This window comes from Neomonachus schauinslandi, chromosome X (assembly GCF_002201575.2).
Source record: "Neomonachus schauinslandi chromosome X, ASM220157v2, whole genome shotgun sequence".
NCBI classification, from domain to species: Eukaryota; Metazoa; Chordata; class Mammalia; order Carnivora; family Phocidae; genus Neomonachus; species Neomonachus schauinslandi.
Genome location: NC_058419.1, coordinates 46,170,719 through 46,185,844, shown reverse-complemented (window position 1 = coordinate 46,185,844; position 15,126 = coordinate 46,170,719). Strand labels below are relative to the sequence as shown.

Genomic DNA, 15,126 nt, shown 5'->3' with positions numbered 1-15,126 from the left:
ACAAAAGAATTTTCAGAAGAAAAAAAAAGACAGAAAATACTCATTGAAATACACTCCCCAACTAAATATATCCCCACCTCCCAACCCAGGCTTAGCTCACATCCAACTTCTGCTTTTGACACTGCAAAGTGTCATTGGGACCCCCTAAGATGACGGCCTTGAGACTGCCTTGCGTGGAGGTAGCAGATAGCAGCAAGTCTTCTGAGTGAAGCTTATCCCATGTCTTCATGCCCTCACCAATCTCCAGGTTTTCAAATGTCCACCCTACTTAGACACTGTCTTCGGGTATTGTCCAACCTGTATGTTCTTTGAGGGCAAGGACCTTGACTGATAATTTCACTGTGTTCTCCTCCAGTACCCAGAAAATTGCTGTTTACAGTAGGACCTCAACAAGTACTTGCTCATTTGTTAATTACCAGGATCTTCTATGTCTTTCCTGAGCACTGAGCATCAGTCACCCGATAAGAAGTCACTCCCTACTGGCTATAAAGTGGGCCTTTGACCGCCTCTTTACTTGATCTCGCCCTAGCATCATTGGGGTTTTCTTTCACCAAATTTGCCCTGCCCTATGAGGCTTTTTCTTCCCCTCACCGCCTTGTCCCAAATTGCCTCTCCTGGTTCTTTTTTTTTTTTTTTTTTTGAAAGATTTTATTTATTTATTTGAGACAGAGAGAATGAGATACAGAGAGCATGAGAGGGAGGAGGGTCAGAGGGAGAAGCAGACTCCCCGCCGAGCAGGGAGCCCGATGCGGGACTCGATCCAGGGACTCCAGGATCATGACCTGAGCCGAAGGCAGTCGCCCAACCAACTGAGCCACCCAGGCACCCGCCTCTCCTGGTTCTTGTCACATCCTTTTTCTCTGGTGCCCCTGATACTCACCGGCAGAGTTATGCTGATGGTAGTTGATGAGCTCAGGGATGGTGCTGAAAAGGTGCTTCTCTGCCAGGTAATACTGGCTCTGAGGTGTGGAGCAGACAACGTAATGGCGGATCACCCCTTGAGGGTCCCTGAAGAAGTGGAGGCTGAGTCAGTGACTTGGGAACAAGGGTTAGCAGGACCCAAGAAGTAAAGTGAGATGAATTTTGAGTGTTAAGGGGCAGAGACAGTAGGAGGGGCGCACCATGAAAATACCTCTTTCCGTTGTCCCCAGGGCCTTGAAACAGTAACACTCACCCTGTTGATTTAGCAAACACAGACACAGTGTATTTTCCAGCTTTGCTGGAGTCTCTGACAATGAAACCTCCTTCTTTCCCCTGAAACGATGAAAAAGAAGCCGACTTTAAGGAGGAAGTGGCACTCACACCTGCATTCCGCCTGCCCAAACTTGAGAGAAAAATTGAAGCCCTAATTTTACTGCCCTTCCATAAAATGGCAGTCTTGACACCTCCTTGCCTTGAGGCGACAGAGAGCAGCAAGCCCTCGCTTGTGCAAGGAGAATGCCGTTTGCCTGTGGTCACACCCTTACCTCTTGCTTTAGCAGTTGCTCAGCTTGACTCCGGGTCATGTGTTTGGAATACCACCTGTAAAGGGAGAATGCTTCAGTGGCTCTTAGGCCATGGTGTTAGCAGCTTAGAGGTCAGAGCGCCTTCCACAGTTCATCTATGCCAGTGGTTCAGTCAGTTCACTCAACTCCTTATTGAGTACCTATCATGTGCATAGCACCCTGCATCCCTTTCCCAGAGCCTGGTTGGAAATGAAGAGTAGAGGACAAAAGGCAGGTGGCAGAGGGGTGCTGGGACAGGATCAGGGACAGGGCACCCAAGGACAATCCATTTCCACGATTAGGGAGAAAGGACAGTGACAGAAGTTTGACATTTTCACCCTTGTAAATGTTTCCTATCCAGTTGTCAAATCCTTTTCTTTGAGTGGCTCTTCTGGATTTGGGGGGGAGGGCATGGTGACCTCTCCAGCTCTCATAAGCAAAGGGTGTTTGGTGTGAGGATAAGACAGAGCTGCTAACTTAGGGTGGTGGCATCATTTGACCCTGTTGGCACTGACTTTAGTAAATATCTTGAAATAAATGTATTGAAAGTATAAACATGTATACCCTATCTTCGGTTCCTCTGGGAAGACTGTGTGCTGGGCACATAAGCATACTCACTCATACATTTCTATGGAGTCTTCTGCTTCGGTGACATAGTTACTAGGGATGTAGCCTTCCTGTCTGTAGAGGAGACAATTTGTTAGATCATCCAGCACTTCTCATCCTTGGGGGTGGAGACAGATTCATAGGCCCGCATCTCTGAGCTCAGAACCAATCTCAAATGGAGATCTATAAGCCACGCCCCTCCCTCAAAGAAGACCATGTCACTGATGCATGGCTAGGCCAGTGAAGTGTGTAGCTTCTGCACATGTGGCACTGATTATATGTGCATGACAACATATGGGCCAGACCCTACAGGCTCAGAGATGTGGCCACGAGTAGAGCACTCTGGGAAGTATTTGGCGGGACAGCATATTCCCTTTGGGGTGGGAACAACAATTGCTGATTGGGATAATGAGTAGGGGAATTACGCTGCATGCTTCTGCACACGTGTGGAGAGGGTGGGCAGAAAGTTCCAGAAGAGCTGGAGTGGACTCACCCATTTTTATCCCGCGCTCTCCACCAGGGTAAGTTGCTCTCCTCCAGGATAAAATACTCGTCACCCTTTCGTAGCTGCAGATCATTTGCATTCATTGGCATGTAATCATAAAGGGCTACAACCTTTTTCAGCTCACTCGCAGAGACAGGTGCTGCTGTTGGCTCAGGGGGCAGTGGCTTTTTCAAGATCTGTGTTGTTGGGGAAAAAAGTAGGGGTGTTTGGCTAGATATCAAGCACCCTCCTCTTCTCCCCCAACTCTCTGGCTTACTAGAGACACCAGCCTAACCTTGATCAGGCATTAGAAAAAAAAAAAAAGGTTTATTCAGCATTCATTCAACGATTCTCAAGTATCTATGCTGGGCTCTCAGCCTGGAGTGCACATCCGAATCATCTAGAGAGCAGTTAACAATCCCAGGCAATTTCCTATACCAGTTATGTCAAAATCTCTGGGGGTGGGGCCCAAGCATCAATATTTTTAAAGCTTCCTGGACAAAAACCATGAACAGCCACGATTAAGAAACCTTGGCACTAAACTAGTACATGGATCTACTAAGTGGCTCTGAATCTTGGTTTCCTTGTTTTAAAATGAGCATAATAACGCCTGCTTACTTACAAAATATGAGAAAGTGCTCTTTAGACTTCAAAAAGTAACCAAAAAAAATCAATTTTTAAAATAATATATTAGTGGTAGAATCAAGTATTGGGTATATGGGTGTTTACTGTGAAATTCTTACAACTTTATGTTTGAAAATATTTTTCATTTTAAAAAACCCGGTCTTTGTTTCATTTTAAACAGGTGATTGGATTAAATTGTTGCCAAGAACTTCCTAATAGCCCTCTATCTTACCGCTGAAGAGTGGTAAGATTTGTCCTTTTTAGGACAAATCCCATTTCTCCACAAGAACACCAATGAACACTGCCAAGTCCCACGGGAGTTCTAAGACTGGTGTGTTTTCAGGGTGTGACTGGAAGTTTCTTTCTTTTTTTTTTTAATTTTTATTTTTTTTAAGATTTTATTTATTTGACAGAGAGAGACACAGCAAGAGAGGGAACACAAGCAGGGGGAGTGGGAGAGGGAGAAGCAGCTTCCCGCAGAGCAGGGAGCCCGATGTGGGGCTCGATCCCAGGACCCTGGGATCGTGACCTGAGCCGAAGGCAGACGCTTAACAACTGAGCCACCCAGGCGCCCCTCTTTTTTTTTTTTTAATTTAAATTTTATTTTTTAAGTAATCTCTCTGCCCAACATGGGGCTTGAACTCACAACCCCAAGATCAAGAGTCACACGCTCTACTGACTGAGCCAGCCAAGCACCCGTGTAAGTTTCTATTTAAGTAGTATCTGCACCAATTTTCCTGTATACCTGGTCCTCCTCAGGCGTGGGAGGAAGGGGCTTTTTTGTCTTTCTGTGCGAACTCCCAGGTTTTAAGCCTGCAAAGTAAGAAACCAGTGTTGATATAGAATGCGTCTTAGGAAAGGGCCCAGGGACAGGTTTGATCAGGGGCTTAGCTTTTGTATACAGTGCCTTTAGGAAAGTTAGGAAAAGTCTGAGTGCATACAGCCCTGTGCCAAGTCACATGGTTTGGAGAGCAGAGCGCCAGTGGGATGTCAGCCCCAACCTATCCCCTTCCCCAGGCCCCTTTGTGCATTGGCCAACCCTTTAAAGAGTGACCGATAGAATCAAAAGAGGGAGAAATTATACTGATCAGATCTCTTACTTCCATTCCTGTTCTCCAAAATTTGGCAGCCCATCGCGTTTTTGGCTGTCTGAGAGCAGCAGAGATACTGCCCATCGATCCAGAAGCAAGGGTGGTATTTCTGTACCAGATCACTGTTGTACCGGATGACTGTAGCAGGGAGAAAAGAGAGAAAGAGATCACATCTGACATTCTGAAGAATCCACCATTTGCATGTTTTCCTCTTTGACTAAGGTTAGTGGTGAGCTTCGAACAACTGCCCCTTCCTCTCCCACCCGAAGAAAGCAGGTGACAGAACCAGTTAGCTCACATCCCTGGCCCTGGGAAGTTCTTGTGCAGTTCTCTGCAGTGGGCTGTCATGATGACTATCTCCTGACTACCAAGATAAGCATATCTGATGTCGCCAGAGCCCAAGAGGGAAAAAAAATATATATATATATATACTTATATATATATATATATATATAATAGTCTGTTTTCCCAGTAACCATTTCAATCTTCTTGTAAGGCAAAGTGTTGATTATGGTGTTCTTTCGCAGATACAGGAAACAATGTGCCCAAGCCAAACTCTCACTCCAGTTCTCAGCACACCAATGTCCCAGCTACCTGAGTGATCTTTTGGAGATATTTGCTTTCGTGAGAATGTCTGCGTCAGGCTTTCAGTGTTGAGAGAACAGTCAACAGAATGGCACTCAGGAACAAATGAAGTGATTCTGCTTCTAGCATAAACATGGTTCCATTCTTCCTAGGGCCTCCGAGGTGGGTTGAGCTCATTGTGGGAGATGAACACAGCACCTCCATTTCCTTCACAGAGTCATGAGGCTCAAACGGTCTCCCAGAAGCCAGAGTACTTTGTAAAGAATAGAGTGGTTTGCAGATAGGAGGAATTGGTATCACTTGTTTTAATACTGTGGCATCTCAAGAATCTTAGCATGAACTCAATTAGACAAGTCATCCTGGGATCGTGTTGTCAGATAACAGAGAAGCAAAGACAACTGAAATAACTGACAACAGCTAGCATTGGGGCAAAAAGACCTCAACCAGTCTAAGAATATGCACATTTGAGGGGCACCTGGGTGGCTCAATCCGTTACGCATCAGCCTTTCGGCTCAGATCATGATCCCAGAGTCCTGAGGTCGGGCTCCTTGCTCAGTGGGGAGTCTGCTTCTCCCTCTCTCTCTCTGCCCCTCCCCCCGCTCATGCTCTCTCTCAAATAAATAAATAAATAATCTTTAAAAAAAAGAAATGTACCTACACATTTCAGTGTTTACTGTTAAGAGGAAGCCCACATAACTTTTTTAAAAGATAAAAACAAGGCACAACTTTCCTCTATAGAGACCAACTCAAGTTCTTAAGAGCTTGCTAGTCACACTCCATTCACTTAAGACTTTGGGGGAAGCCTAGAAGCTTCTGGTGGCCAGGTGCATTTTACAGGCAAATGAACAAAAGTGCTGTTTTTTTTTTTTTAAGTGCTATTTTGATGCTTTTCTAAACATGGATTTGAAGACTTCTAACCACTAGTCCCCTGCCCACCCTAACCCCTAACTTTCTCAGCACTCCCCTTCACCATCATACCAAGCACAGGGTGGTAGGAGCTATTCAGATGGAGGTACAAGCTATAAGGGGCTGCACTGTCTGTAGAGAATTTTATTTTATTTTATTTTAAAGATTTTAAAGATTTTTATTTATTTATTTGAGAGAGAGAGAGTGGGAGAGAGCATGAGGGGGGGGAGGGGCAGTGGGAGAGGGAGAAGCAGACTCTCTGCTGAGCATGGAGCCCGATGACAAGGGGCTCCACATGGGGCTCGATCCCAGATTCCAGGAACCTGAGATCATGACCTGAGCTGAAGGCAGACACTTAACCGACTGAGCCGTCTATAGAGGCGCCCATCTATAGAGGATTTTAAAACAATAATAAAACCAACCAAAAGTCTGTCTTTTATTATTATCAGGCACTGGCAATTCTGAACAATGTTCCAGATACCAGCCAGGACTGATTGCTCTCCCTACCTCCACTCTCTGCCCCTCCCTCCCCTCACCATTATTCTTCACCCAGGGAATTTGAAGACCCTCTGGTGCAGGCCTAGACCCTGGTAGACCTGCCAAGAATTTTTAATCAACACCCGACTGCTCTGCTAAACTAAGCTATGCTAATATGCTAACGGGGGCACATAATGCTTTCTGCCCTCTCTACCTCCAGTGGATCCTAAGGAGCTCACCCGATGTTCCCAAATACTGCCTGCCTCTTAAAAGACCCCGTGAAGATGACCCCCTTTCTTTTGTTGGCCAATTTGGTGTTTGCAGAGCTGGTATTTCCAGCTACTTGGGAGAGAATCGCAGAAGTAGAGTGTCTGTTATGGACTAAATGTTTGTGTGTCCCCCCCTGCCCCAAAATGCATATGATAAAGCCCTCAAGGTAATAGTATTAGGAGATGGAGACTTAGGGAGGTGATTAGGTCACAAGAGCAGAGCCCTCATGATGGGAGTAGTGCCTTTATAAGAAGAGACTCGAGAGAGATTCTCTCTCTCTCTCTCTGCCATATGAGAAAGGAGCCATTCTGCAAACCAGGCAGATAGTTCTCACCAGAAACCAAATCCAGTGGCACATTCATCTTGAACGCCCCAGCCTCCAGAACTGTGATAAATCAATAGTTGTTGTTTAAGCCACCTGCTCTATGGTATTTTATTATTATTATTATTACAGCCCGAGCTGACCCACACAGTGTCCAAGGGAGAGAACCAGGAAAGACTACTGCACCAATGCATAGGGCCGGTCCTGTCTGGGAGGCACTAATGGTTGGTGCACATTCTCCAAGTCCTGGATGGCTGCTCTCTCATATTCATACTAATCAGGATAATATCTAAAACTCTGTTTCAGGCACACATGAAGTATTCCTCCCTATACTGGTTGTTGGAGTTTTGCCAATGCCCCCTCTTTCTTTTGTCGTTGGTGAGCTCAGGCCTTTTGCTTATTTTTGACGTTGCAATTAGGAGATGATCTGCTGAGCTTGACCAAACAAAGATTCTAAAGCGAATGCAGACCCTTATCGGTGGTGCTATACCATTAAAGTGTGCACTGCCGTGTTCGGGGACATGGAAGAAGAGAGCCCACGGCGAAGGCCTCAGGGTGCAACCGTTGCATAGAAAGTGCCACTGAAAAAAGTTGGCGGCTGGATATGGGGTACCTGAGGCCCTACTTTGATTTATTTTTATTTTTATTTTTTAAAAAATTTTAAAGATTTTATTTATTTAATTGGACAGAGACAGAGAGAGCACAAGCGGGGGGAGCGGCAGGCAGAGGGAGAAGCAGGCTCCCCGCTGAGCAAGGAGCCCGATGAGGGACTCGATCCCAGGACTCTGGGACCATGACCTGAGCTGAAAGCAGCCGCTTCAGCAACTGAGCCACCCAGGTGTCCCGGGGCCTTACTTTTAAATTGAGGTATAACTTAGGGGCGCCTGGCTGGCTCGGTAGTTAAGCGTCTGCCTTCGGCTCAGGTCATGATCCCGGGGTCCTGGGATCGAGCCCCGCATCGGGCTCCCTGCTCGGCGGGAAACCTGCGTCTCCCTCTCCCACTCCCCCTGCTTGTGTTCCCTCTCTCGCTGTGTCTCTGTCAAATAAATAAATAAAATCTAAAAAAAAAAAAAAAAAGAAAATGAGTGGCAACAGGGATTAGGACACAGAGAGGAATGTTTTACTCAGACCTATCCCAGTTAAGGTGGGAATAAGTGGAACCTTGTGTACAAGGAAGAGTAGTTGAGGCGTGAGGTGTAAGAGAGGAGAGGATTGTGGAACTTTAGCTAAACTAAGCCACAGATCACCAGAGGGGAGGAAGGCAAATCTCATGTGAAGTCCAGGAGTAGGTGTGTAAGAAACTTGAGTAATTGGGGTGCCTGGGTGGCTCAGTCGTTAAGCGTCTGCCTTCAGCTTAGGTCATGATCCCAGCGTCCTGGGATCGAGCCCCGCATCGGGCTCCCTGCTCGGCGGGAAGCCTGCGTCTCCCTCTCCCACTCCCCCTGCTTGTGTTCCCTCTCTTGCTGTGTCTCTCTCTGTCAAATAAATAAATAAATTCTTTAAAAAAATAAATTGAGGTATGACTTACATATAATAAAGTGCGCGATCTGAGGCATACAACTAGCCACATTTGTCGACAACCGTTTGACCACCACTCGGATCCGGCACCAGAGAAGGCTCCCTCATGTACTTTCATAGCCAGTACCCCTGCAGAGGTAGCCAGGACCCTGATGAAGTCCCCTTCTCGTGCTAGTGATTTTTAGTTGGTGCATTTCATCCTACAGCGGGCTAACTTATCCCTGGAGTAGGATTCTGTGCCTGCTAGGTTATTTCACAATTCGCATTGCCAGCACCTGGGGCTGTTCTGGGATTGTTAGGACTTGCCCCTAAATCTCCCAGCAACTGTGGGTATTTGTTGCAAGGTGCTTCCTTTCTGGGTCATGTGTGAGCCCAAGCAGGTTCAACAAGACATACACCCAGGTCTAGAACAACTGGAAATGAAATGCCTTCAGTAAAATGCAAGAGAAGAGAAGGCAGAATTGCACCTTAACCCACACTATCCATCCGCACTAATAACCACTTGAAGTGGTGGTGTTTTCTATTTGTTTTGGCTTTATTTTTACTGTTGTAATTTTACTTGCCCAGTGAACTTTAATACTAGTGCATAACCAGCATTATAAGTTTGCCATTTGAGTCAGTAAACCAAGTTTACAAGCTGGATATTCTTATCCTCTGTCACTGCTCATACCTTGAATGTAGTGGGCACTCTAGAAGTATTTGCTAAGCTAATCTATGACTGGTTTTGAAATCAGTCGTTTAAGTGCAAAGGAGTTACTAACTTGCACATGTCACATTTTTTTTTTTTCCTTTTCTGGTTCTCCCTCAGTATGTCCCACCTTCCCCTATTTCCAAACTAAATCCTAGCTTTCCATCAACATGGAGCCCAACCACCCTTGGTGGTTGTTTACCCTTACAGAAAAATCTGTTAACACAACTATTGGTCCCTTTCTGTGTGCAAGGCACTGCATGAGGCACTGTGGAGAGAACCAAGGAAGTGCAAATATACATGCCCTCTGTGTGCTTGTTTTGTCCCCCTAGGGCTAAAGCAAGCCTCTTACCTCAAAACATGCCAAGAACTGGCTTTGTGGTACAAGATATCACTGATGTGCAATCTCAACATGGCCTTACTCTAGAATAGCTTGCAGCCAACTACAGGTGTAATTTCTGGACTTGAGAACAAAGCAGCATGACACTATGCAATAAGCTTAGGCTCTGGAGTCCTACAGACGTAGGGATCTGGCAAAGATCCAGGCTTCACCTCTCAGCGTGCCCATGAGTGTGACCATGAGCGGGTTACTGAACCTCTTGGAACCTCAGTTCCCTCATCTGTAAATAGGGGAATGATACATACTTCATAAGCTTATCATGAGGATGAAAAGCTGGTACATTTGAAACACTTGCCACAGAGCCTGGAACATACCGAGTGCTCATTAAGTGTTAGCTATTACCATTGTTTTTACCCCAAGGTTGCTGTGAGAATTAAATGAGATAATAAACATAAGGTATCTAGCTCGTTGTCTGGCACATAGCAAGAATTCAATAAATGACCCCTTTCTTCCTCTCTCCTCTCCTCTTTCAGCTTGAAAGATTTGGTGATTTTTATTTTGGCCAATCAGACTTGTACTCAAGGGAGTGAATAAGGGTGGTACAGTGAGCCACCGAATATCAGAATCTAAATGTTAAGACAAAGGGCTGTCATGCAATAACCCAACCATGCTGTTATCAGTCTGCCATCCTTCCTGTTTCTCTAGGCAGCCTTTCCTGATGTCAACTCAACCAGTTAATCTCTCAGTCACTTGACATGTGGCTATATATACACACAAATAGGTCTGCATGCATCCTGTGCTGCAAGCCTTTAGAGTTCAAGTTTATCTGAGCCCATTGTATGGTCTATGTCAGCCGCTGAAACTGTGTTCAAGTTTAAGTCCTCACAAAACAGGGAACATGAACTAGTTCCTTAGAAAATATTTACCCATAATGAAAAGATGTACAGTGCTTTCCTGTACAGTGTTTCACAGTTTTCTACGTGCTTTCACATACAGTACCTCATTGGATCGTTAGGGCAACTCTGGAGGCAGGTGTGGCAGGCATCATTATGATTTCTATTTCAGAAGAAAACGCTAAGCCTCAGAAGAAGCTTGTTAGCCTACTTGCCAGAGGTCACCCAGCTTATTTGTGGTAGAAGAAGGCTTGGAAGAAGCTTCTCCACACTGACTTCAAGCACTCTCATGATCATCTAATTTTTGGAACTAGGTATTTTATACTTAGGATTTGAAATATTGCAATGACCATTGAATAACCCAACACACCACCCTTGTAATTGGTGTAAAGAGTGGGACTGTTTTATAGATAGGGAAATAGAGGTGCCTACAATTGCAGAATTGCACCAGAGAGATCGTGGTGGAACTGGGTTGAAACTCTTAGTCTAGCACGTTATCTCTTATTCATATAATGGAGTATGAAACTCAATCCTATCACTAACATTAGAGAAAATGCAATCTATCATCCTTCCTCCTTGTCGTCCTCCTCCCCGCCCTCCTCTCATTCCTTCCTTCCCTTCTACCTCTGCTCTTTCTTCTCACCTCCCTCCTTCCATCCATTCTTCTTTTCCCTCTCCTTTTCTCCCTTCCTCCCTCCATCTCTCTCTCTCCTTCCTTTCTTCTCTCTCTCTTTTTCTCCCTCCCCACTTTCTCCCCTTCTTTCTTTGGAAACTAGTTTATTTTCTAAATAATTCTCACCATTTTTGAGTTGGTGAATCCAACGCTTTCTCAGTTCTTCAGTTGGGGAGAAGACATAAAGAGGTCCTTCATCATACACAACCTGAAGCAATGGACACACAGACTTCAGCAGTTAGGATTCAGAAAAAAGGAGAAAGTCTTCGAAGGAACTAATCTTCAGCTACAACGTTGTATATTCATAGTGGAAAACAAAGAAAGGTAGGGTCTTCCGTTGGCGGTGGAGCTGGGGTCATGTGAACTATCTGAAAAATTCCTGAACAATTCACATCCAGGGTTGTAGGACTTAGAAGCACTTAGCTTTTTAGATAGTCCTAGATCCTCTTGACTTGTGTTTCAATTTGTGTGTAAACTTAGTTCATAATATTTCCCCCAGCCTTGGTGGAGACAGGATTTGTGTTTATTCAACAAAGAATATTTTATGATCTTATTAAACCTTGAGTTTGTATAGAAGAGAAACTGAAGTAATGATTTGTATAACTTAAGTCTTGTTTAGTACATATGGATTATTCACTTGGATAATATGAAGCAAAATTTTAACTCATGGCTAATTTTTCTCCTACTGCCTAGTGGCCTCCCCTTGCCAAAATTAACCAAGTTTGGAACCACAAAAGAGTAAAGTATATATTTACTTCAAAAAAAGTAAAGTATATTTTAAGCATTGTCATCAGATCAAACAGGCAGTATTTTTTGAACACTTTACATGTACAAGGCATTGTGTTAGGTGTTCTGGGGGTGCATGAGACATGTGGTTCCAATCCTCACAGACTTAACAGACATTACATAGTGGATTCTGAAATCAAATGTAAACTAATTTGAATTATCTGTTATTTAGCATTACGCAGCCAAACAACATCATCTTGTTGAAAGACAATAGTAAAAACTATGTCTAAAACACTCCTCCTTCACAGGTTTTGTGAACTTTGATACAGTCAGGGACATGAGCAAGATCCTTGCACATTTTTCTTTTTGCTTGTTAGTTTTGCTGTGCTCATAAATCCATGACAGAAAGCCCCCTCCCCTGAGACTTTCCACTTCCTTTTCTGGCTTTCACTGTTTGCAGAGGCTGCTATATTCACAACATGTGACCTACAGAGTTTTCAGGACACAAGCAAACCACGTTGAAGACTGAATCTGAAGCTCTTGCTCTCCTTCATGGATTACAATACATCTTTGAAACAGATGTCTATGTGGCTCTTCAGTTATTTCAGACTAGAATAGAATTTAGGTTTATGTGTAAGTCTAATAAGCCTTCCCCATACTGAACTTCCTAATAACTACTCCTTCCCTCCCCTTTTCTGTCTTTTCAACCCACATGACCACCATTAGACAGATAGGCAGAACCAGAAGGAAGTGAAATGGTCACTCAGCAGAGCATCTTTCTCAATGCAGTTACTATAGACAAGACACACCATAATAGAGTTACTGCCATTATGGATTCACTTTGAGGTGTAGGGACTAAAAGGTACTATGTTAAATTGGGAAAATAGAAAAGCTAACACTCTTAGCCCATGTCAGTCTCATTTCTCACTTCAGCTTCCTTGTCCACCTCAAATTCTGTTCACTGGGACCAAGTATTCTTCACTGTGCCCTGCACCCCAACTCTAATTATTACATTACAGGGATCTTTGAGAGCTGATGAGAGAAAATACCTTACCTGGAAGGGGTAAGGGAACCTTTCAATGATTGAAATCTGCTCCATTTCACTGGACTCTTCACCCCTTCTCTGCAATGAAAGATGAAAGCATATGCCACTGTAGAAAACAGTGTGGAGGTTCCTCAAAAAGTTACAAATAGAGCTACCTTACAACCCAGCAATCTCACTACTGGGTATTTACCCCAAAGAATACAAAAACACTAATTTGAAGGGATATGTGCACCCCAATATTTACAGGAACATTACTTACAATAGCCGAGATATGGAAGCAGCCCAAGTGCCCATCAGTTAATGAATGGATAAAGAAGATGAGGTATATGTATACAATGGAATGTTATTCAGCCATTAAAAAGAATGAAATCTTGCCATTTGCGATGACATGGATGGAGCTAGAAAGTATCATGCTAAGTGAAATAAGTCAGACAGAGAAAGACAAATACCATATGATTTCACTCACATATGGAATTTAAGAAACAAAACAAACAAGCAAAGGAAAAAAATGAGAGTCAAAGCAAGAATCAGATTTTTGAGTATAGAGAACAAGCTGATGGTTACCAGAGGGGAGGTGGGTGGGGGGTTGGGTGATGGGAATTAAGGAGTGCACTTGGGATGAGTGCTAGGTGATGTATGGAAGTGTTGAATTACTATATTGTACACCTGAAACTAATATAACACTGCATGTTAACAAACTAGAATTAAAATAAAAACTTAAAAAAAGAAAGCCTAGTTATTGGTTGATGCATTGTTCTTTTTTTGGATTTCCTTAGGTACTGGGAGTCTTTTGCAGTCACTCCAGAAGAATTTCCTGCATAGACAATGCTAATGATTACAGATGGCTTCCTTTAACCCAGTAGGGACACATATCCATAGGATCCAGCACATACATGTTCAAAAAAACCTCAGGCATTTCAAACCATCGAGGAAAGGGAGGTTACTCAATCAGTGGTGGTGGGACAAATATTTAACCACTAGTTTGGGTGTGTGTGTGTGGGGGGGGGCATTTAGGTGGCTATTTCACGCCATACATCAAAGTAAATTCTGGATGGATTCAAAAGCTTAAAAAAAATGGAACTATGAGTTGACAAAGAAAAAACACAAGTGACTGTATATATAATCTTATGGGAGACAAGACTTCCCACTATAACGCTAGAAGTTAGACTCATTAAGAAAAAGATGAACTAATTTGATGACATAGGTTTTAAAACCCAGAATGGTAAAAATGAGCAAGTAAAAAAACACCATAAACAAAGTTCAAAGATAAACAAAAAACTGGGGAAAATATTTTCAACATGTATTACAGTTAAGAATTGATACTCATAATATATCAAGATCTCTTAAAAAGTACTAGCAGTAAGGTAAACATTTCAATGGAAAAATGGGCAAAAAAATGAACAGGCAATTCAAAAACAGAAAAATGTAAATGAACCGTAAGACATATAAACGTTCAACCTTATGAGTAACAAAAAATTGAAAAATAAGTCAGCAATGAAATACCACTTTTCTTGGCTGTCAAATTAACAAACATTTAAAGTATCTGGTATTGGAAAGAATGTAGAGAAATAGAGATACTCGCATACATAGCTTGTAGGAGTGTATGAAATTTAAATTACACTGCTAGAAAATAAAATAGAATAAAAAGATAAACATAACAAAATTGTGCAGATTTAATAAAGAGAAGAACAACATTTTACTTCTAGGAAGTTATTATAAGGAAAAGAATAGCAAAAGTTCATAAAGATGTATGCAAGGATGTTCTCAACATAGTTATAATATCAAGTTGGAAACAAATGTGTAGTAATAGGAGATTGGCTGAACAAATTGGAATATATTCATAATAGAGACTACCACACAGCCATTAAAATCACGTTATTAAAGAGTATCTATTGTCATGGGAAAAGTTTCCATATATTGTTAAATTGAAAAATTAGATTACAAAGCAAGATGTGTAGTATGATTCTGTTTTATTTTTTATTTTTTTCTAAGATTTTATTTATTTATTTGACAGAGAGATAGAGAGCACAAGCAGGCAGAGTGGCAGGCAGAGGGAGAGGGAGAAGCAGACTCCCTGCCGAGCAGGGAGCCAGATGGCAGGGCTCTATCCCAGGACTCTGGGACCATGACCTGAGCCGAAGGCAGACGCTCAACCAACTGAGCCACCCAGGCGCCCCTGATTCTATGTTTTAAATATATAACATAGGGGCGCCTGGCACAATCAGTCGGAAGAGCACGTGACTCTTGATCTCAGGGTCCTGAGTTTGAGTCCTACACTGGGTGTAGAGATACTTAAATAAATAACATTTTTAAGGATTTATTTCTTTATTTTAGAGAGAGAGGAAGAGAGAGTGCGAGTGGGGGGAGGGGTAGAGGGAGAGAATCTTCAAGCAG

General features: G+C 43.2%; 1 protein-coding gene across 3 annotated transcripts in view; it reads right to left on the bottom strand.

Moving 5' to 3' along the window:
* Positions 1-15,126, bottom strand: part of BTK (Bruton tyrosine kinase) — a 32,676-nt gene that overhangs the window by 6,780 nt on the left and 10,770 nt on the right. For all 3 annotated transcript variants that reach the window (XM_021695799.2, XM_044911510.1, XM_044911509.1), the window contains exons 4-12: positions 12,742-12,810; positions 11,088-11,169; positions 4,299-4,427; positions 3,944-4,011; positions 2,584-2,771; positions 2,103-2,165; positions 1,467-1,521; positions 1,175-1,254; positions 881-1,008 (exon numbers count right to left, since the gene is read on the bottom strand). In XM_021695799.2, the coding sequence (XP_021551474.1) occupies positions 881-1,008; positions 1,175-1,254; positions 1,467-1,521; positions 2,103-2,165; positions 2,584-2,771; positions 3,944-4,011; positions 4,299-4,427; positions 11,088-11,169; positions 12,742-12,810 (862 nt within the window). The remainder of the gene's footprint in view (positions 1-880; positions 1,009-1,174; positions 1,255-1,466; positions 1,522-2,102; positions 2,166-2,583; positions 2,772-3,943; positions 4,012-4,298; positions 4,428-11,087; positions 11,170-12,741; positions 12,811-15,126) is intronic.